Source organism: Falco biarmicus, chromosome 3 (genome assembly GCF_023638135.1).
Source record: "Falco biarmicus isolate bFalBia1 chromosome 3, bFalBia1.pri, whole genome shotgun sequence".
Lineage (NCBI taxonomy): Eukaryota > Metazoa > Chordata > Aves > Falconiformes > Falconidae > Falco > Falco biarmicus.
Genome location: NC_079290.1, coordinates 52,844,815 through 52,867,469, shown reverse-complemented (window position 1 = coordinate 52,867,469; position 22,655 = coordinate 52,844,815). Strand labels below are relative to the sequence as shown.

At 38.8% G+C, this 22,655-nt stretch overlaps 1 protein-coding gene across 1 annotated transcript in view; it reads right to left on the bottom strand.

The window, feature by feature from the left end:
* LOC130146917 (opsin-5-like) overlaps positions 1-4,122 on the bottom strand; it is a 29,017-nt gene extending 24,895 nt beyond the window's left edge. Inside the window, exons 1-2 of the mRNA XM_056333553.1 lie at positions 4,035-4,122; positions 324-486 (exon numbers count right to left, since the gene is read on the bottom strand). Coding sequence (XP_056189528.1) covers positions 324-486; positions 4,035-4,122 — 251 coding nt within the window. The remainder of the gene's footprint in view (positions 1-323; positions 487-4,034) is intronic.
* Positions 4,123-22,655: the final 18,533 nt, after the last annotated feature.

Sequence of the window (22,655 nt, the reverse complement as noted above, 5' to 3'; positions counted from 1 at the left end):
CAAATTTCATTGTCCAATTGAAAAAAATGAAGCATTTCACCATCACTTGAATAATACTACCCACAAAGGATAAATACCGTAGGAATCGAATATTTGGAACAAAATCCCAGCCCTACAGAAATCAAAAAGACAGTAACCTCAAACAGACACAAATAGTAATTAACACCAGCAGTCCATAAAGCTGCTGTTACAGAACATACTTCTCTCAGTCCCTCTAATTAATTCCCACTTTTACAACACGCAAAGTGGCAGAGCAATTTGGTCATCATCACTGACACAGACCCCCAGAGCCTACATGTTAAATATGTGCATAGTGAACAAACCTGTGTGAGAGGCTGGAGGTTACAGCTAGAGGGTACAATGTCAGAGTCATACCAAGATCACTGATGGCAAGGTTAATAATGAAGTATTCTGCTGGTTTCAACAAATTCTTTTTCTTGTAGGAGACATGTAGGAGAATACTGTTCCCACACAAGGAGCATATTCCTGCAGAGAAACATGGAATATGAAGAAAAATTTACTTTCAGCCATCCCTTTTCTTTTCCTGCACAAGAATAATGCGCTGTCATCATAACTATCATTTATCAGATAAACTTGTCTCTATTTTATATTTGTGCTTTTCTCTTCCTTATATTTCAAAGATTTTTCAAAATATTTTGTCATTTTTCCTGCTTTCTTCCTGTTTTGTTCATCAAACTGTCTACTAAGATCTAATGAATAATTGTATTCATTAAATTAACTGGCCTGCCAAAAATAATTTTTCCTTTAGGAAGCTGGCATTAATTAAGCACGAGACAATACCCATCTGACACTGCACCCATTTTCCCAGTTCCAGGTATAGAGCTCTCCATTCGCTAAACCTTCTTCTTTTCTCTTTGAGGCATTTTTTCAGTGGTGCTTGTTATAGTTCCTAGTAATAATACACAATACAGCAAGAATGTTGAAGCATGCATGAAAAAGAAAAATGTAGTTAAGTAATGTCTGCACTGTGTGTCAATAGAACTGTTTTCTCTGTGAATGCTGGTTTTACTATGAGCCCTGACAAGAAACTTAAGAAGGCTGCAAGTAATCTAGTAGAAGACAAGTAATTTGCTCTCTACCTTTAAACTGACAGGATCAAACCCTATGAAGGATACACAAAGTTATGTGAGTTAGGTGACCATCAGTTTTGAAGGTCAAATAACAGTGAAAAACCAGAATTTTAAGCAGCCTTTTATAGACACACAAGAACAACACTTCCAAATGTAAAAATTCCAGAGGGCCATGGACATGAGAATACCTAATAAACAAGAGGGTCCCTTAATTAATGCCGTGTGAAATCGAGCTGTTGGATAGAGACCAAGTGCTTTATGGACCTCACTGCCTGTTCCTGTATACCTCTAAAAAAAGCAACACTATAAATATAGAATATAGGTAAATATTGATATAGAAACTGAGGTTAACAACTCGCATAGAGACTGCAAACCAACATTGGCTTTGGATTATACCCATAAGAGAATGTGCCTAATTTAATCATACTCTCACAGGAAATAATTTACCTAATTTTCCCAAATATTTTACAGATTATGATATTTTCTTATAAGGAAATGGCAGTTTAGCAAGTAATGTTAGACACTGGTAATTTCTTTTTCTACCACTGATCTCCTTACACCTATTTAAAATATTTGTAATTTATAACCTCCTGGAAAGAGAAAAGATATTTTCCTTGAATTCTGCTCCCACAAATGTGCAACAATTTTGTTCCAAACATTTTTCTTCCAAGACTTCAAAAATATAACGACAAAAACACAGTAAAAGGCAACAGTTTTGTTTAAAATTATTATTTCCATTTTCTTTCCCCATTTTAATATTTTCCAATGTTTCAATTACATTTCAATCTGATTATCACTTGGTATCATTAAAAGGAACATTACTTAAGCAGAATCCAGTTGACTGAGGTTAGGGAGCACAGACCATCAGACTATCAGAATATGCTCTCTCACTGTTCCTAGTGAGATTAATTTTAACCAGAATATTAAAGTAGTAGCCACATCAGAGATATCACTTATACTAAATACCCTCAGCAGCTGTACTACAGAAGAGTCAATCACCACATTTTTCCTTTAGCAAAACCTCAATTTTATTTTTTGTTTTTATTTCCCATGGTGTCTGTTCTTGGTTGGATTACCAGCTCAAGTCCGTTTACAGTTTTTAGCATGCACCAACTGACATGACAGTCACTTTAGCATCTGGCTGACCGTTATGGTCAAAGCCATCCCTCTTCACATACATCTCCATTGTGAAATCCCTGGAGGAAGAGATGGGAAGAGGTTTTATCTAAAACCTTTTTTTTTTTTTTCCTTTTTAAGCATATGATTTTTCATTCAAATATTTTGTGCAACTTTTACAAAATACCACTTACTGGAAACCTCTTTGCCATGTTTCCTATTCTGCCTTACATTAGCAAACACTGGAATAAACTGCTTAGTGAGTTCATAGAAAGGTTTTCAGAGAAGGCTTGACAAATTTTGGTCAGGAATGGTGTAAGAGGCCCAGAAATGGTCTAAATGCTCATCAGGATCACTCCAAGCTCCATTTCCTATGGCCTTGTGAACATACTGCATCTGTTTTCCAAGCAGCGCTGTCCAACAGCTTTGGTAAAATTGGTATAGTAGATACTGAGGATACATCCTGAAAAAAGACTCAGTGATCTGAGCACAGTGGATTATCATAGGATCCAGAAAGAGAAAGTTAAAACAAAAGTTATGAGGCAACACTACGTTGTATGACTAGCTGAACAAAGATGGGAGAGGAAAACATGGGACAGACATGGATAAAATTGTCACTATTTTATCAGCAGTGTTGTCAGTAAAGAGGTCTGCATCCTATCTGGTACTGATAACAAACAGAAAACATTAAAACCAGAAATGAAGCTACACAAGAAAATTTCTAGTCCATCTGGCAGTAGAAAAATTGCATGAGGTTTCTGATGAGAAATGATCCTATATTTAGCTGATGAGCTCTGCAAATTCAGGAGTATAAATGCTGCAGGGACATGTCTCTAAACTGACATGTATTGTCCACCCAGGCTATATGTCTCCTCTCAATCTCAGCTATCCATATACAGCTACACTCTAAAATAAATAGGGCGTACATTCATTTAAATTTGGAGAAAACATGTTAGAACACATGTTAATCTTTGAAGCCATTAGGATGCAAATGTTTGTTGACAGGACTAGACATGAGTTCACTCTTTGTTGTGCTATATTTATTTTGCATTAATCCCACACTTCAGAGCTAGTATTGGTTGCCGTAGGTCTGTTAGGGCATTCATTCGACTGCTACGTTTTCCTTTTTCAACATCTTCTGAAGCACCAGAAATGTCTTGTCCAACCTAAATGAGTCTATGATTCTATCCCCATGCCTACCAACTGCACGTAACGAGGGTGGCCACTGTTCCCCCAGATGTCTGGGCTGACTTTCCTGGTCTCTGGCTCATGGTTACACTGGCCAGTACCTTTAGGATCTGGAGTTTTCTCTTCAGCCAGACCAGAGCTACGGATAATAAATCTGCCTCCTCTCTAACAGCATAGCCCCCTCCCCAGAAATCTCACTTTCTAAGGCAATGACTGGACACTGGCCATAAACCTGGTCTTTCCAGCACCTATCCCCGACATGTTATAATTACAGCTTTTGGTATTTCACTTCAGGCATTATGAGGAGTCAGGATACGTTGTTCTATGGTTTGCAATGATGTGTGGAAGAGACACTCTCTTGTTCAGACTTAACAATGATCACACGGATGCTTAAAACTGCCAGGGCCTCAAAAACTCATGTTCCTGCCCAGCTTTATATTCCTAGTACTGAATAAAGGGGGTTTTGCCTAACATAAATCACACATTAAAAACCTTTCAATGATTTCACCCTGTGCTTTTTTTCCCCTCTTTATGAATATAGAGAAGTTCATCTGTGTCCAAAAAAACTTTACTTTTACAGTCAAGTCTCCTTACCACATCAAATACAGCCAAAGCTCTATACCATGAAATCATACTTACCAAATACCATATAACATATTCCAACAACAATATCAGCTGACTCTGTTATTTTGGACTGGAATGTCGAGTTACTGAAAGATGGGCCCATCTGAAAAACAAAACAGAACACAGCATTAGAAATTCAGTATACAAGTAGGCGCCTGTGAGCTCTCTGCAAGGCTGCAAGCTGTTTTGTGGGGAAAGGACAAGGAGAATTTAATTTTATTTTCTGAATAAGCAATTAATTTATTTGAATGGAGGATGCAAAAGGGGCAAAGCCAGGCTCTTTTCAGTGGTGTGCAGTGACAGGACAAGAGGCAATGGGCACAAACAGAAACACAGGAGGCTCCCTCTGAACATCAGGAAACTTTTTCACTTTGAGGGTGACCAAGCGCTGGCACAGGTTGCCCAGGGAGGTTGTGGAGTCTCCATCCTTAGCGATAGTGAAAAACACAGTCCTGGGCAACTGTCTTTAGGCTGCCCTGCTTGAGGAGGGGGTTTTGACCAGAAGACCTCCAGAGGTCCCTTCAAACCTCAACCATTCTGTGATTCTGTATAACTTTAAGATTAAATCACAGCCTAGAACTGAAGTAAACAAAATTCTATTAATTTGAGGGTATAATATATATATAATCTTAATATATTTTATATATTAATATATAAAAATATATATAAGTATTAATTTGAGGATATAATTATCCAAATATAAGAACGCTCACAACATTATGAATGCAATCGGTGAGCAAGGGTCCATTAAATTTTGGAAACCTACCTTGCCTCAATGATTTGTTTGTTCCAGAATATTACTCATCACCACCTTACAACAACCAGAGGAACCAATGAAGGAAATCTTAATAACAAGGGGTACAAAACTGCAAATATAAACCTGAGGGAACACACACACGTATGAAGGGCATCAGAATAACTAGTAAGTAGAGACAAGACTGTATGAGATATGTGTATGTATGCACTTAATTCTAAAACTTATTTATAGCATTTAAATTGTAGCTTTATGTAGTGGTGAGCCAAATAAATTCTCTCTTTCTTCCTGCCTTCCACAAGCATTCCACCTTTATTTGCCATCCCTGCCCTCCACCTTTCTGAATCTGTCTCATTGAGTGCATTTGTAAACCAGTCCATAGAAATTTGTGTCTCTGCAGCCCAGAAATTAGCAAAGTATGTGAAAGAGTAAAGGGACTAAGGTAAATCAACAGCCCCTCCTTTAGTGTGTAGCTCCTGCCAATTCCTTTAAAATACAACAGATTGACTCAGATTTCAGGGAGTGGGTTATTAAACTTAAAAGTCTATTTCAGGCATCCTATGTGACAACTCTGAATATAAGCACAGGTGTTAGTATATGTCTTCAGCAAGGAGGCATACCTGCTGTGACAAGTCAAGTCAGCGGGATGTTGCTCAGCTTTTCCCAGCAAAATCCTTTGTGAAGAGTTACACTAATGTAAAAGAGCAATGCACTTCTCTAAGCCAACCTTCAAACACCACCCATTCAGTGGGACCACAATGGATTCTCCTTTCTGAATTGCAGTGTAATGTGACCACCACGAGAAAGTTCAGTCCAGATTTAGTACATTGGAGACACAAGCTCAAAAGCTTTCACTGCTGTGATGGATGAAGACATCCTTCTACCAGCACCTCTGGCTAAAGCACCACTGTGTACTGAACGGCCTGGGCTCTTCATTTAATATGAGAAAAAGCTTCTCCAGGGGAGAAAGTAGCAAATCTTACAGCCTGATTAGGTTAAAATGGCATCAGGTCATTAGGACCATGAAGTTCACCTTCAGTTACTCCTGTCTGACACTGGGGTGTCAGTCTAGCTGGACTCCCTCAGTTAACGCATGAAAGCTGGACAGCCCCCATGCCCTCCCTTAACACTCTTTAGCCTGCACGGCCTAGTCACTCATTCCCACCTCACTTACCTGCATTCAGACTAAAATCCTGATGTCTGACAGGAATGACAACCAACCTCTCCGCCTGAGCGGGACACATAATTCATACTGGCAAGGTAAGCTGCCCACCACGATATTACTGAATTCATATGAGATCTGATGCCTCCCAAGGGGTCAGATTTAAATGGATGTACACAATATATTACCCCACTTCCCAGAAACACAGGTCTGACACATATGGGATGTGCAGCATGCACTGTCATGGGTGGAGCCCTTTCCAGAGGATGAGGTAATTCTCAACAAAGCAAATCATTATTTGTAGCACATCATTATTCATGCTACAAATCTATTGCATATACTAAAAGCTCTCAGATTCAACTCCTATAATTCAGTTACCTTCTAGTCAGAAAGCTGCAATTGTTCAAAGCAAAGCATAAACAGCATTCAGTATTCAATTGTAGGACAAGGTTAGTAAAAAGGAATCAAAATTTAATTACTGGGGTAAGATGAGTAAGTAGAAAAGCAAAGCTGAAAAGAGGGGAAATCGTACAACTATTGTTTATGTTCTGAACTTGGTTTCAGCTTTGACAACAACCAAACTATTCCCACTGAATACCTGAGACCACTCCTGGACATCAGAAAACAGAATATTTACAAATATTTACAAAGAACGTAATTCAAACTGTCTACCTTGCTGAAAAAAATTGCATAGTTTAATTCCAGTATTTCTGTAATTTTACAGAAATATTTCTATCTGATGAATGGAGGACTTATTTAACCAGTCAGTAAAGAGAAACTTAGACATTCATAATACTCCACCAAACTTTATAACATACAGTGCACTCGTGAGCAGGGATAGGTTTGTGAAAGCTGATCAGATCACAGGCTACAGTGGTGCAGATACAGAACAAAACAATGACAGTTCAGTGAGAAGTTACAGCAGTAACTGGCTAATTTTATCTCTCCAGAGGTCATAAAGAAGACTATTTGCTATACTGCCATGTGTTCTGATCTGAACCATCTTTCCAAAGTTTTAAAAATAAATTATTGGTGTATACAGCGGGAATGTTACTGCTTGCTGGAAAGAAAACTGACTAGTAACAGAGAACTGAAGGAGTGAAACAGTATTGGTTCAGGTCCACAGGACATAAATGCTGATTAGGTCACAGGTATCCAGGGAACATCTGAGTCCAACAGAATTCATTTCATCCCTACCTAGTGAAATGGTAGTTATAATCCACACAAACATATGCTGCTCCTGTTATCATTTATGTTTTGACTTAGCAAACCTGGCTATATTGGAAGAGAAACAAAAAGCAGAAACTGATGAGAAAAGTGACTTCATTACAATGGGCACAAAATCCTATCCTCAAACTAGATCTGTGTGAAATGTTTTTGATAAAATTTTATTAAATGGTCTAGTTGACTTCAACAAGTGTTTTTGTAAAACACACGTGGTTTTCCTATTGTCCTGGTTCTTAAACCAAAAAAAACCTTAGCATAATATTTTAATAAAATATGTTGAATTTAACACTGTTTGATACATTGTTTCAAGATTTACTTCAATTATATTTTTTTAATATTTGAAAGCTGAACGCTTTATTTCATTAAATTTTTTTAACAACTCAAAATTTTTCAGCCGTTATTTTCCATCACTACAAAAACAACTGAAAAAACACTTATTAGGAAAGTTTTTACCTCAGTGTCTGTGACTCACACAGGTTACCCATTATACTGCGTATGGTTTTGTCACTGAAATCAGCAATAAGACAACTCCTTAACACCAGTGTAGCATTAAGAAACATACATTCCTTTATTGCAGCACTGGATGTGTGGGGGATCACTCCACCTAACATGCATGCCATATGTTACATTCAGGCAAGATTGTATAGATCATGCATATGTTTATGCATTATATTTCTGAGAGAAGTCATGCATATTCATTCATTTCCCAAGAATAGGTGATACTATGTTAAATAAGCATCACATATGCTCCTTACAGGTATTCAAGAAAACTTCTGGGGGTCTCAAAGAATAGTCAACCCTCTAGTTACAGCTGACTGAGAACTAAACCTTATTTACCTTTCCCTATATAGGCTTGCCTTAACCACAGTTCAACTTCTTTTGGCAAGTTTGGTTTCAGATCCAGCTTCACAAGCAGATCTTTTTTTTTAGCTGCTTCTTGGAATCATTGGTTAACCTTCCCTTAAAAATATAATGTTGCACAACTACTGTTTGATGGTAAGCATCCATTATACTGAAATGAACAGTACATGGTCACCATTTTATACTCTGTGGATGGCTCAATATTTGCTATTTGATTACATGAAACATCCCTTCCCTCCCTGCGAGAAAGACTTGCCGTAGCAGTGGACTGCTGTTTGTTACTGTCACAGATTGTGTTGGGTCTGGCTGAGCCCCACAGCAGCCCTCCTAGTGCTCTGCTTGTACCGGTAGCTAGAAAGGTGGTGATAACGCACCAGTGCTCTGGCCGTGCGGAGGAGCAGCTCTGGCACAGCACCCGGGCTGTCTGCCCAGCCTCCCCCCTGCCCTCACCAGCAGGCTGGGGAAGGGCAAGGTCTTGGGAGGGGACATCGCCAGGACAGCTGACCCAAACTGACCAAAGGGATACTCCATACCCTATGGCACCTCTCAGATATAAAAGCCAAGAGGAAGGATGAGGGGGCATTTTTTATTACAGCGTTCGTTTTCCAGAGGAACTGCTACATGTACTAAAGCCCTATTTCCTAGGAAGTGGCTGGACATTGCCTGCTAATGGGAAGTAAAGAATAATGCTTTTCTTTTCCTTTGCTTCCACACATGACCTTTGCTATTGCTTTATTAAACTGCCTTAATCTTGACCCACAAGGTTTTTTCATCTCCTCCCCCACATCACCTTCTGCTGAGGAAGGGAGCGATAGGGTGGCTTGGTGGGCACCTGGCATCCAGCCAGGGTCAACCCAGCACATTACTCCAGAGCAGATAAAAGTTGCCAATGTGTTTTGTGTAAGTGGGCTATGACTCTCAAATTCATTTCCCTGTCAGTCTGCCAGCATTCTCAGATAATTAGCCTCTTAGCAAGTTTTGGAGACTTACAGATGCATTTTGATTGTTCGCCTTTTCCTCCAGACATTTATAGATTAAGCAGGTTAAACAAGATGAACGGCTGCTCATTCCATAAAAATAGCTAATGTGATCACTTACTTACAGTACTAAGAAAATCTAATGAAATTACAGACACTTCCAAAATATTGCATTGTCAGAAGGATAGTAAAAATATCAAGAATTATTGCTAGGCCCTTTAAAAGTAAAACACAAAATGAACTTTCATTTGCCTGTTCAGTGCAGCTATTAATGCTTGTGATAATTTAACTAATGAATTGGTCTGCATTTGCACAAATAGTTTTACTTATTTCAAGGCAGAAGTTTGCATTATCCACATTTAAGATAAAGAATTAGGCTTTGTACAGAAGTTACGGCTTAAGCATCATATGCTCTCTATATCATATAAACTCATGTTAGAAGTGATAAACTGATAGGATGGGACAAAGAAGAAGGTCTGGTCTAGAAGAGTCCCATTTCTTTCTACTTTCTCTTCTTCAGGTAAGGCATCCCCCTAAAGCATGGTTATTTCTCCCTTACCTATTGTTTCTTCTCCTACTTATCTTTTTTCTTCTTGCAGTCAATTTATAACATAGAGTTTACCAGGGAAATTACATATTCCTATTCTGGAAGTTATCACTTTCAAAATTGCTTTATAAATCTTGCTTGTATATGCAGCCAGAGCACAATGAGAGGGGTTGAGACATAAATGCTTTGTTTGTGTATTTCTCCTTTATGAATCAAAAGATAAAGCACTCTCAGGGAAAAAAAAAAAAAAAAAAAGAACAAAAAACCCACAAACAAACAAACAAAAAACCACCACCAAACAAACACAAAAAAACCAACAAGACAAACAAACAAACAAACTTCTTGGGGCAGCACTATAGGAGAAAAAAAAACTCTTAACCTGTGGCAGGGATGTTCCATGCTCAGCCTAAGAATGCCTTTGAATATCAACTAATATATAGAAGATAATTACTCATCTAATTAAATATTGAGTATCTCAAATACTGTAAGCAGTGAAGGGGCCACCAGCCTCCAGGCTAACCTCCTGAATTACAAAGTGTAAACTTATTATAATTTCTGCTTGCAGAAACTTAGACATTAATATTGTTAGTCAACATTGTCTAAGAGTTAATTATTCTCAATACATATTTTTTTACGTTTCTTTTCCCATTTATAACCTGAATTTGTCTAGCATCAACTACCAACCACTAACTCACATTGTACCATTTTTCACTGAAAAATCCTCTGGTATCAGGAATGTACTCTCCAAATACATAGTTGCAAAGCATGACATATTCATCACTTGCATAAAATAGAGTTAATAATCTTATGATGGAACTTTTTTTTTTTCCTAATCGCTCTTGAAGTGATTGATTCACTTCACCCTGGCTCCTTCGCAGTTGTTCAGCCTGCATTTCTCCTGCTGTGGCACAAAGCTTATAATCCCAAACTACCTTCATAAATGCAGTATCTAACCTCTCAAACTCAATATTCCCCAACTGAGATATGCATAGCTAGTCACAGCTTCTCAGTCACAGCATCACAGTGGGAACTCATTGGTGAAGAAGCGTAAGTTAATGCTACTGTTAAGCCCTTTATTTTTTCCCTAATATTCTGAGCTCATTCATGCTACACATACCCTTTTGTACTGACTGACCCAACCAACTCTTTCTTTATAACAATGTGAAGACTTCTTCTAAATAATTTTTGAAAAAAAATGAAATATACTCAGCCAGCAAACCTATTTATGATGCTTTTTCCCTTTTTTCCTCTATTTCTTTTCATGTACTTCTAGATAATCCTTTTAGAAGCCTAATGCTTTCTACACTGATTATTTTTTTTAATTCAAGCTAGCATTCTTCCTAGCAAAATCACCACACATATACCACATTATACTACTAAAGAACCAAGACCCTAGTACCTGTTGCTATTAACGAGACAGTTCACTGAGCAAGAAATAAATTAACCTCTGCAAAATTCTGACCAACATGTATTTCTGTTGGAGTGTTTTCTTTTTCTCCCCACAAGCATTAGAGTACTGCAGCGTCTGAAACAAATTCTTAAGAGAAGAAGCATATGAGCTGCTTCCTCAGATGACAATTTCTATAGCTACAGTAGATTACTTCAGTATATTAATTTACCTGCTTGCAGTAGATCAGTGGCAGACCTGGTCAATAAATAAGTTATGAAAAGAGAATTTTTAATTGCCATTTAAATTACAAAATTTCCATTTTATATCATAAAATAGGTATTCCCAATTAAGAATAGGAAAATTCTGCATGGATTATATATTTAACCAGCACAGCATGGACTGTTCTTCCACTGTACATTGACCAAGAAGTATTAGCTGAAGAATTCTCTAAACTAATCTCAAGTAGGAATTTTTATTTTAATATCTTGCAGTCTCCTAGCAAGCAGGAGGAAAAAAATGTCATTTGCCTTTCTAATTATTTGCACTTTGCTGTATCACAAAATGCTAAAAAATTAAGTTTAATATACTGCTTATTCTATTGTTATTTCATTGGGATGGTATCAAATTATGATTTTATTTGTTCATCTGAGCATTGTAATTAATGACAGAATCTATTTGCTTGATAGTGAGGCCTAAAATGATTTCTCTTAGGAAATTAATCTCTCCTGTTTGCCTTCAGGGAAAAGAGGAATTGCTGTTAAATTGTTAAATAAGTAACACTAAATCTTGTTCATTGAACACATGAAATCTTAAAAACTCTTTCTGTTCTAATCAGCAAGTCTGGTCTATTAATGGCTGTGTATTTAGTAACATTTAGAGAAGATCATCAACTCTTGGAAAGATATATAGACATGATCACTGAAGGATCTCTGCCTGAGGAGGAGCGCTTCCCATTTCATACCCACAGCACTTTACATCATAGATGAGACATACGACAAGAATGTGTGAGGATTTATGAATCTATAAGAACAACAAAGCAACAGGCCCTTTAACAAAAGCATTCCCTCAGAGGTCTGATGGAGCTGGAAGAAGAAAGGGCATGTTTTAACTAGAAGAAAAGCATATATAAAAGCTAAAACTCAAGCTGATTAAGTCGTCTGTCATTTCTAGAAGTGAGCTGAAACAATAGGAAATCATTTAAAAGCACAAGATTGTCTGGGGGTTGGTTCATTGCTAAAACAGAAACATCTGTTGAGTGACACAAAATTTATTCAGCAGATAAAGGAAAAAAATTAATTACAGTATTAACAGAATGTAAAACAGCAGGAAAAAAAACCAACCAGACATTTATAATTAATTTTTCAACTCATCAGTATTGCAGTAATATTCTGGAAATGCTAAATGCAGTTATGGCTCCAGCTCTAGAAAAAGTGAGTAGACACCCTCAGCCCTTCGATACAAAGGGATGCTTAAGTGTCTCTTTATAAAGTGATTCACAGAAATAATAGAAATACTGTTGCACAAGCAGCCAGGAAGGCTTCCCTGGAGAGTAACTGCACACACAAGGACAAGTCTGACAGTCCACGTATAAATGAAAGGAATGAAAAGGTGAAGACAGCTGGAAAGCAGCCAGGAGTTGCACCATCTCTTGCACAGAGTAAGTGTTGAAAAGACAGACTTGGACTTTGGAAAGAGAAGGTCTGTCTTCCAGCTGTGTGCAGTCCTCTGCATGCACACTTCGCAAATGTGCAGGGTCATACACACAACATACTCCCAGCCCTTGCCTCCCTTTCCTTCCTTGTGCTGGAAACAATCTGGCCAGATGTCCACATCCAGCCAACCATGCAGCCCCAAGACAAGAAAAGGTTGGAAGTTAGGACACAAAAGTGAAACATCACAAGAAAAGCAAGGCAGCTCCACAGCTGAAATAGTTGAAACACCACCTACCCAACAGAAAAAAATTGAGGCATGAGTAGTTCAAGAAAGATATGTCTGAAAGGGTCAAAGTTTGTGTTTTAACATATCAAAATGTTTCAGTCTTGCCTGTGATACACTGAACCTAATCTCTGCTATCACTAAGCTATCAGGAAGCCTTACAGCAGTTCTCATTCGGGTGTTTCCCGTCCTGCTTCTCCTCTGGCATCTGACTTCAGTGATGGGGACATGCCAGAGCCCAGTCACACAGTTCCTGTAGCTCAACAGGACAGCCATCTGATGACCAAGTCCCAACAGCTGGGGAAGAGTGAAGCACCTGGATATCACCATGTGCTCAAACAAGGAACTTCATTTTGTGATGAAACATGAACAAATTCCAAATCAGTTTTCCATTTGGGTTGACTCTGGAATGCTATTTCTATCTCTATAAAATCAAACAAAAGTTGATGTAAAACTATCATTATATTAGAAGGTTGAAAGGTTCTACAAAATGTGCAGAATCAGATTTCCAGCTGGCACTCTCAGACAATACAAGAAGGGTACCATGCTCTCTCTGGCAGCAGTGCTGACAGCAAGCAAGATGTGAAAGGCACTGTTTGAAAGGGACCCAGTTACCCTGAAAATACCTTATCACAACTCAGTCCTTTCTAACATCTCTTCAAAAAGGCATTCTTAATTTTTATTTCCCTGGTCTACTTTGTTTTGCTTATTAACATTATACAACATTGCAGCATGGGACACAAAACATAATAAAAAGAGTTCCAAACCCGAAGAATTTACAGTAGGTCATCCAGTGGAACAGTGGCATCGCCTAAAGCATTTACAGTTTACGAGAAAAAAAAGTAAATTATGACAAGTTTATTTCTGTCACTAAGACTTCAGAATGCCTGGAAAAGCATTTCATATATGTGACTAGATACAGAAAGCACGTGCTTATTATAAATTTCTGTAATCATTCCGCAAGGCTAGAACAAGACTAAATTATGTATGCTTGGAAAATGAATCCATTGTCAATCTTGAAAAGCCCTAGCAAGAATAAACTCAGCCTTGTGCTGAGCACAGACAATGCATGGTTTGCTTCAGACACATTAAAACATAGTACAGTCCAAAGGCATATCTACGGGAGGCTGTTACTTGTTAATAATAGGTGCCCTTGGAACAAAGATGATGTTATAAAGTGATCACATAATTTAGTCTTTTCCCTGCCAAAATAACCAAAGAAAAACTTGATCTATGGATTCAATTAATCTAGGCGCACTATAAAGAAGCATATTACTATATTGTTGAATATATGAAGTAAATAACCAGCTCTGATTGTAACGTTATCATTGCAAGCCACCAACAAAGTAAGCTGAATATGCAAAAGCTCAGAATCACATAACACAAAATACTGTGAACTGGTGCAGAAATTTTATTCTGCAAGCACTGTTCCTCCAGGAGAGTTCAAATCAAAATGAAATAAGGAGAAAGACAGTAGCTACACGTTTGGAGCTGGGATAATCAAGGCACTCAAGGTGGCTGACAAAGATGCCTGCTGTAGGGACATTAGAACATAAAGTCACAGAATCTATTAACAAATTGACAAGGAAACCATTTTCAGGGGATTCTCTACTCACCTTTACTTTTGTAAAAGCATCAAATCCATATTGTCTCACCGCCCATCGAAATCTCCAATGCCAGAGCAGAAAGTGCATCTTCAGATAAACACATTAAATAACAAAAACTAAACCAAATGTTTAACTACAATAAATGAAGAGGGGCATCACTTCTGAAAACCACAATTAAGGCACCAACTACAACCAGAGGACACAGTTTCTGAACTATTTCAACACCACACGTGACATTACCTTTGTTTTCAATGGAAATTCTCTTAGCAACTCAAAAACCAAAACAAAATGCAAGAACAGAGACTGGTGTGTGCCCAACAGCACAGAGCAGAGCATGGCAGGTCAACATGATAGTCAGTTCCCAGAACAGCTGAAGTTCTCCTGTTTTGGCTGGTTATAACTGCTGGTCTTATTCGTTGGCTTCATACTGCAGTTTTGCACCTGAGAAGAGGGGAAAGGAGGCTTCCAACAAATGGGAGAGCATCTTCATCACACAGTTCTGGTTTCATTAGTTAATTGACTATATTTGCCTTGGCTTCCAATTTATCCAGTGAAATTGCTAGAGCATTTGTACTTTTGTTCAACTTGTTTCAATAACTGAAACAGTAACAAGACTCTTTATTTTATACAAATCTCCAAATGTTCTCAAGTACTCTGTTTTGCATCTTATTTGTAAGGCAGAAAAGGAAAGTCAGATTTTCTGTTTTCCATTCAGTTATTTATTACAATGCCTTTGGGAAACAGCTATTTTCCTCTTTTTAGTTTAAATAAGAGCCCTTGTTTGGTTTTGAGAGTCCTTGCCAAAACGAAACCCAATAACGACTGACTTGAAATACAATTTACTTCCACAATGTAAATTCAATGGAACCCTACGTCAAAGTAAGAATAGGGTTTGTGGCCTGTAGGAGAAGCTGAGAGAAGGCAGTTTTCATTTTCAACAAGAATTTAGTAATAAATGAAGTCTGTTTTCAGGCTTAGGTGCTGCCATAGGAACCTCCTTGAGGCCATAAAGTTCAGTGAGAGGAACTTAGTTCTGAAAAGAGGTGACAATAAGAATTAGGTGGAAATAAGGTGCCTTGTTACTCTTGTGGGAGCTTAGTGCTTTGATTTCCTTCCTTGTGGTGGGAAGGATAAATACACCAGAAATTTCTTATTCTCTCCCTGTGCTGAAGGCTCTTCTGAATTATTCTGTTACTGTTACAGCACCCTTTAAGGAACACAAATGCCATTTTAAGAGACCTATCAGTCTATTACTGATGGATCATCCTCAACTAAGATTTCTGTAGAAATACAGCAGTATTGGATGTTAATTGCCAAATGAAAAAAAGATACCTAGTCTGAAAAACCCTACAAGCAACCAATTAATAACACAAGTGCTGCTTTCTTCATGAAAACATTACGTATCTTATACTTTGCATCTTACAATACCAGTTACACCTCACTCTGATATGCAAATGACTGCATACATCCTCACCAAATGTGGCAAACCATTTCTTAGAAATCAAGAGTTAAAACAGATGAGGAAATCTCTTCTCTGACTTCTTACTGCTGGTCTCTCTCTCACGAGAAGAAAGTTGCACCACTTCAAACCTATGTCCTAGGCTGCCAAAGCAAGACAGGAGGTCAGTGACCAAGCCCACCAGGTCAGCTAGCTAACTAGCAAGGAGAGGATCTGATGGCTGAAGGGAATAAACACGCTGCCAAAGAGCAAAGGTGATACTGGAATGACGGGCTCCAGAATGGTGCCAGCTTACCGGCTCTGAGCCGTAAAGCCCCTGTCCATGGCACTGCAGTGTGAGCCTGTGCTTTGATACTGCCAACACAGAGCCACAGTGCTCGCTGACTCTTTGCAGACTGATGCTATAGGATGTTCCATTTGTCCAAGGCAGTGGTGATAAACCTGATTGAGATATCGATTACCCTGATTAAGATACCCCCCTCTGTCTCATACCGAGGGTGTCTAGGTAACTACTTCAGACTAGATGCTGAAGTGTTAGTTAGCTAAACCGAAATAATATGACTTCATTCTTAACCACACAGTCTACTGTTAAGACAATTAGTATCATCTGAGCCTATCCCCATGATTTTTACTGTCTATGAGATTACTAACTGTGCCATGTTTATAAACCACAATTCCTTAGCGGTTTTTCTACAGTATTCTGCTGCAAGATATGTAGATGCTCTACCAGTTTGTCCAGTTACGACACACCCTTTCTCAGACTGAAAACCTGCCGTGGAAAATTAATTTATAAAAAAAGAGCAAAGCAATCAACCAAGTTATTACACCACAAAGATGGTGCATTTTACTCAGTATTATTTCTCCTCAAGGCCATGAGAAGATAATCCACTAGGCAGTAGTGCTGGTAAAACGTTGGTATAGTAGAAGTCAAAGTCAGAAGTATATGCAACTATCCTTTTCTCAAAATATTAAGAGAGAAAGTAGTTGTGTGAGGTGCCACTGACTTAAAAGAAGATCCTTTAAAAGGGGAGCAATGGAGGAAAAGTCTGGGAATTATTCCCAGAGAACACACATTGACTACTTGTATCAGTAAAATAATCCATAGCAAGACTCCAGCCTAAATTTTTTAATGTCACAAGAAGCCTTCCTTACCAGATTGCTCTTTAATGCAACAACAACAACAAAAAAATCCCAAGAAGAAAAGCATGATGCAAACACAGCAGGAAATCCAACGAGGCTAATCAAATGTCGCCAACATAATCGCTGTGGCTGCCACTATTTGGCCCTTTCACAGCAGTCATTTAAGGAGCCATAGCCAGGATCTGAAGTGCTGGAGAGTGATCCACAAACACCGAGAGGCTGAGCAAGCTGAAAGGCCAGTGAACATAGACCTGGCTATGAATTTTACCTTTTCTCCAGACTACGGTGCCTGCCTCAAGGCTGTGGTTCGCCTACATGAAGCTCAGAGCCCAGGTGTCTCTCCTGGGTTGGCATCTCAGCTGAACAGATTCCACATTTAAGACTCCACAGGAAAAGGGTGAGAGTACTGGCAAAGCCTGTCTTCTGCACCCCTGCCACACGGCTGCAGGCATGGTCACACTGCAGTGTGCAGCTTAGCGCCTGGGGACTTCTTGTCTTAATGGGAGTCAGGTCAACATCTCCCACTTCCGAGGGGAGCACAAAACCCACCAGGTTACAGCAAGGTGGAAGAAGGGTCACTCTGCTGAAGCTGAACCACAAGCAGGAAAGGATATGACCCATGGAGCTGCAAAGAGCTTGGCTGTGTAACTCAGTGGTTGGGATGTTTGCCTGAAAGAGATGAGGATGTCAGTTCAACCCTTTCCCCACTTAATTCTGCTTACCCTACCCTGATATCTATGCTATCTTCTTTATTTTTTCTTTCTATTTAGTTTATATCTTTCTAATTAAATCCAACGTCGCCCTGGAGTCTGCATAGCTGAGAGATACTGCATCAGATGGCCCTGACCCTAAGAACAATTTAAATAAACACAATGAGCAGAATGGATACAGCAAACGCTACATGGCTCCCGTATACAGAAGACTGTCACTATAAACCCAGTACTATTATTGCTCGTAATGATAACAGAAAGAGATCTCTTTGGTTTTAAAAGTCCACCTCTCCTCCACTTACTGAGACAAAGTCGTAAAGGGTCCTGAGATATCGCAGAGGAGGAAAAGAGAGAAAGGGCTTGTGGCAGACAGGTGCTTGTTTCCTTGCAAACACTAATCTTGTGAAAAAGGGCCAGTGGGTAAGTTCTCTGTTACTAAACAAGCTTTCCTCACAAACATGATGCAATACTAGCTCCATTACAAGAAAACGCTGACAAAGTCTCCGGTCTTGATCCAAAGCTTGACTGATGTCTGGAGTAAGCACCGTGGCAACTCAAGCTACAGACCACAGCCCAGCACAAATGGACTAGGAAATGTGCTAAGCCACACAGCTTTTATGGCCACTATTCTCCAGTGATGGAGCAAAACTGCCTGTAGAAAATGAGAAACCATGGTGAAGGTAACCCTCAGTCTTACAGGGACAGAGGGAAGGGATGATGCAGGTCATTTTCTTTGATAAATGTCAAAACGGATAAGTCCCAGATAAGCTAAATTTCTATAGAAACTAAGAACACTGAAGTAGAAACAGAACCAATTCAAACACATATGCATGCCCTGAATGGGCTTTCAGGTAGTATATTTTTTTACACAGTCCAGCCTGTAGACAGATGAACTTTCCACAGACATATGGAAGGATTTTAGTCCTTTAAAATTAGAATTAGCTGAGAATGGATTCAAAGTATTTCTTCAGAAGTGTTGTTTATCTCCCTGATGATCCCAGTTGCCAGAGATAAACTGGCAATGGAAAACGAATGAAAAATATCTCCTTGCTATTGTTTTAACTTCTCCTCTGAAAAATTAAAGTGGACTGGGTCAGCCTTGTAGCTGCTGGTTTTCTAAGTTGGTGGGGCTAAGATTACATACCTATAAACACTGTCATTTTGAAAGTATTTTATGTTAGAAATCATGACAGAATTTTTCTAGCAGCTAGGAAAAGCTGCATGTTTCTCAGACTAGGACCCTGAGTCTGAGTTAAACAGTGGCTTTAAATTCTTCCTTTATGTACAGCCTTCAGAAAACATTACTGTACCCAACTAACCTACCGGTCAAGCCTGAAGAAAAGGGGGAAGCTATGCTGGGAACATGAATCGGCAAAAATAAGTTTGGAGGGGTTATTACTTCAGCGCACAAAGAGAAAGTGGATAGAAATCAAGACTTGTGGAGCTACATACTGGGACTAGATATGATTTTGTGACTTATGCCAAAGGGATTCTAAAATTATTTTAATACCACAGTTCTGTTCCAAAAGCTTACAAAGTTGATGGGTTTTGCCAAACATCAAAGAACAAAAGCAAGATTACTTTCCAGGAATTTTTATGGCTCCAGATTCTTGCTGGTGTTTGGAATGACTCCTTAGAGGAAAGAAACTAAACAGAAAAGAGGAGGAAACAACCATTAACCAAAAAAAGAGAACACCCAGCAATGTGCAGGGGTGGGGGTCTTCGAATGAAATAGATTCCTTGTTCCTGAAGGATCTGGTAGCATATCTCAACACTCCCAAATCATTCTTGTCAAAGAAAACTTAAATGGCCTTCTCCTCAGGGACAAGGCATGATCTTCCAGCTTGACTATAATGCCAATCAAGGAGCTCTATCACCTCTGTTATGAAAACAAGAGAAAACAAATGGTCACTTAGAATCACCTGGCCCACGTTTTCCCTTAGGCTTTACAGGTAATAATAAGCCGATTTCTTCAGTCCTGAGCCATTCAAATGGAATAGGACGAGAGGGAAAAAGCCTTTGGTCCTCCCACTCCATCCAGATGAAGTGGTGGCAGACCAGACTGTGTGATGCCTGTTCCATCACTCTGCAGCACTGCCCTTTCCCAAAACCTTGGGCCAAGAAACAAGAAACTAAGACACACAGGATCAACACAAAAATATGTCTATGTATTTCCTTACTAATTTAATTTCATTAATACCCTTCTGTGTTTGAGCCACCTGCAGTGTCAGAAGTCTTCCTGGATACTGCTGTGCTGTTTCACACACCACTGTGGCCTGCTTCATGCTATACATTACTTCCTGCTGGTTTTGAATAGTTTGTTTAAGTAAAACTGCAAAAATACTGGTAGCTGCTTGTCAAAGGCCAAGCAATATGTAACAAAATTTCTTCTTCCCACCCTGAAAGAGTAGCATCCTAGCTGCACGTCAGGTCTTGCTAGTATGGCTTTTTACATATATGTAGCTATTTTGTTCCTAATCAATATTCATTTATTTATTACACTTTAGAACAGATTCCCTTCATAAAATGCAGATTTTGCTCCACTGTCAGTTCTTTCCCATTGCATGTTTATCTTTGCTTAACAGCACTACTCTTCCAAAACCTCAGGAAATCTTCTGTCAAACTACAGCTGAACTAGCAAGTCCAGCATCTCTTTTGCTATTGCTACTATAGCTTAGGCAGAAGGTCATGTCAAAGCAATAAGAAACTATTTTACTTCCTTTTCATTCACAAGATGGGAGCTGGTAACTCATACAGCGCAGCCATTTTCTTCACTCATTGCTCTCTCTGGCCTTACACAATGCATGCCCTGGAGTTACAAAGCGTCTGAGTTTTTATTTATATCTTTACATTTGATCTTTTACCCTAATCCTTTGATGTCATGAATTACGTTAATATCCTGAAGGGGGTTACTTACGTCAATCCAGTTACCCTTCTGCACTGTGAATCAATCCCAGCTTGCATTTCTTATGGGAGTGACAAGTTTCGACTTTCCACTGGAGTTTGCAAAGCACTCTCCCAGGGCTCTACTCCCTGTTTTGTAATAGTCTTGGCAACTGAAACCTGACACACAGTTACAAGGGGAAAATAACCATTAGAATGAAACTACATTTGTGCTTAAATTTAACTTCATTAATTTTCAATTTTGGTTGTTATGTGCAATCCCATTCTGTTTCACTGCAATTCAGTTTTGGAAGGTGATGGCAGCAAAGAGTCCTTCAGACTCACAATGCGTAACCATTTTTCCCAGCATATAAAGACAACATCATGTAAGTTTGGCAAATCTATACCAAATTTGGGTTCAAGTAGTTTGTGTTCAAAGCCTGTAAAACAAACTATTTTTTCAGCAATATTTTCTTTCAAAATCAACTACAATTAAACAGATTTCAGATCACCACAGCCAGTTAGCACCAATTCCAGTGAGGTTTTACTGTTTATCCTCTGAAACAATACACAGAAGAAAAAAGTGCAGAGTTGTTTATCTGAAACTCTTATTCTTGTCACACTTCAGACACTGTTACAAGAATGTGGGGGAAACAGGACATTTGTAAGGAGGATTTCAAACTTGTGTCCTCAGACTATATTAAAAGATTTTGTGTTCCTTTGCCTTCAGCAGTTACTGTAATGAATTAAAAATAACAAAAAAAAAATCCCAACCACCCTTGTCCTATTCGATGAATAAACAAACACAAAATTCAAAGAACATTTTACACCAGTAACATTAAATATTCCTTTTTTGAACTCTCTCTGAGGTGTGTAATTCATGCTGCCATTATGATTAATACAGCTGATTGTGTGTGTGTGTGTGAATTATTCAGTTCCTTTAAGCAGAGGTTTTGAGGGTTTTTTGTAGAAATGAGCACTGAGTATAACATTTACAAAAACTGCTGCATATTCTTGAGCATCATCTACCATCACATATCCTACTTCATGTTTTTGTTTTGTTAAACATAGAGATCTCAAGAAGTTTTCTTCCTCTTTAATGCCGTAAGGACTAAGACATAAGTAAAGGCAGCACCTTTATTCTAAAGAACCAGAAAACCCACACACCAAGAAAAAACAGGAGAATCAGAGCAAGAATTAGTCATAACTCCAGCACTGGGGAGCATTTGAATCTCCCAAAGTCTGAAAGAGCACATTCAGATTTAAAGGGTGAGATTCAGCTCTTTTTATCTCTTAGGAGAGTAAGCTCTCTTGCCAGGACTCTTACAGAAGAGCTAAAGAGCTGGTGTTTTAGCTCCCACTACATTCGGTGGAGATCTAATGAATGTAATCAGTAGAGCCTTGAAAGCTCTTCATTTCACCCTAAACCAGGCGGGTCAGTAGTTTTCTAGATGCTACTGACTTCAGTCTTTAGATCTCCACTGCCTACCAGTGGAGCTTGTGTACCTAGCATGTATGTAGGCATTATATTTAAGTGTTTTCATTTGGAGCTGCATCCCAACTCTGAGCATGAGCCCACCTCCTCTGCTAGACTTGGAGAAGTTTTAATGCTCATCAGAACTGGTGGAGAGGATCTGCTTTCATCTGCAGCTGAATCTTACCACAATTTCCTGAGGCAAATCCTACAGCAGAATGCTAAATTCCATCAGGAAGCAACAGCAGGAATTGTCTCTTCCTTCACACATCCTTGTTTTATGCGTAACAAGCTGGGGGAGTCCACAAGCCTACAGCTTCACAAATTCTTGTAAAGGAACTTGAGCATTTCAATCACTGTTTAATCAGAAGACCTGAATAGGGCTCATACAAACTGTGCCTTAAGAAAAAAGATTAAGCCAGTAGCCCAGTATCAGTATATTCAAATAATTATTGACAAGATGCCTGGAATAATCAAGAGCTCTCTTAGTTTTTCCACACCATTAATCTT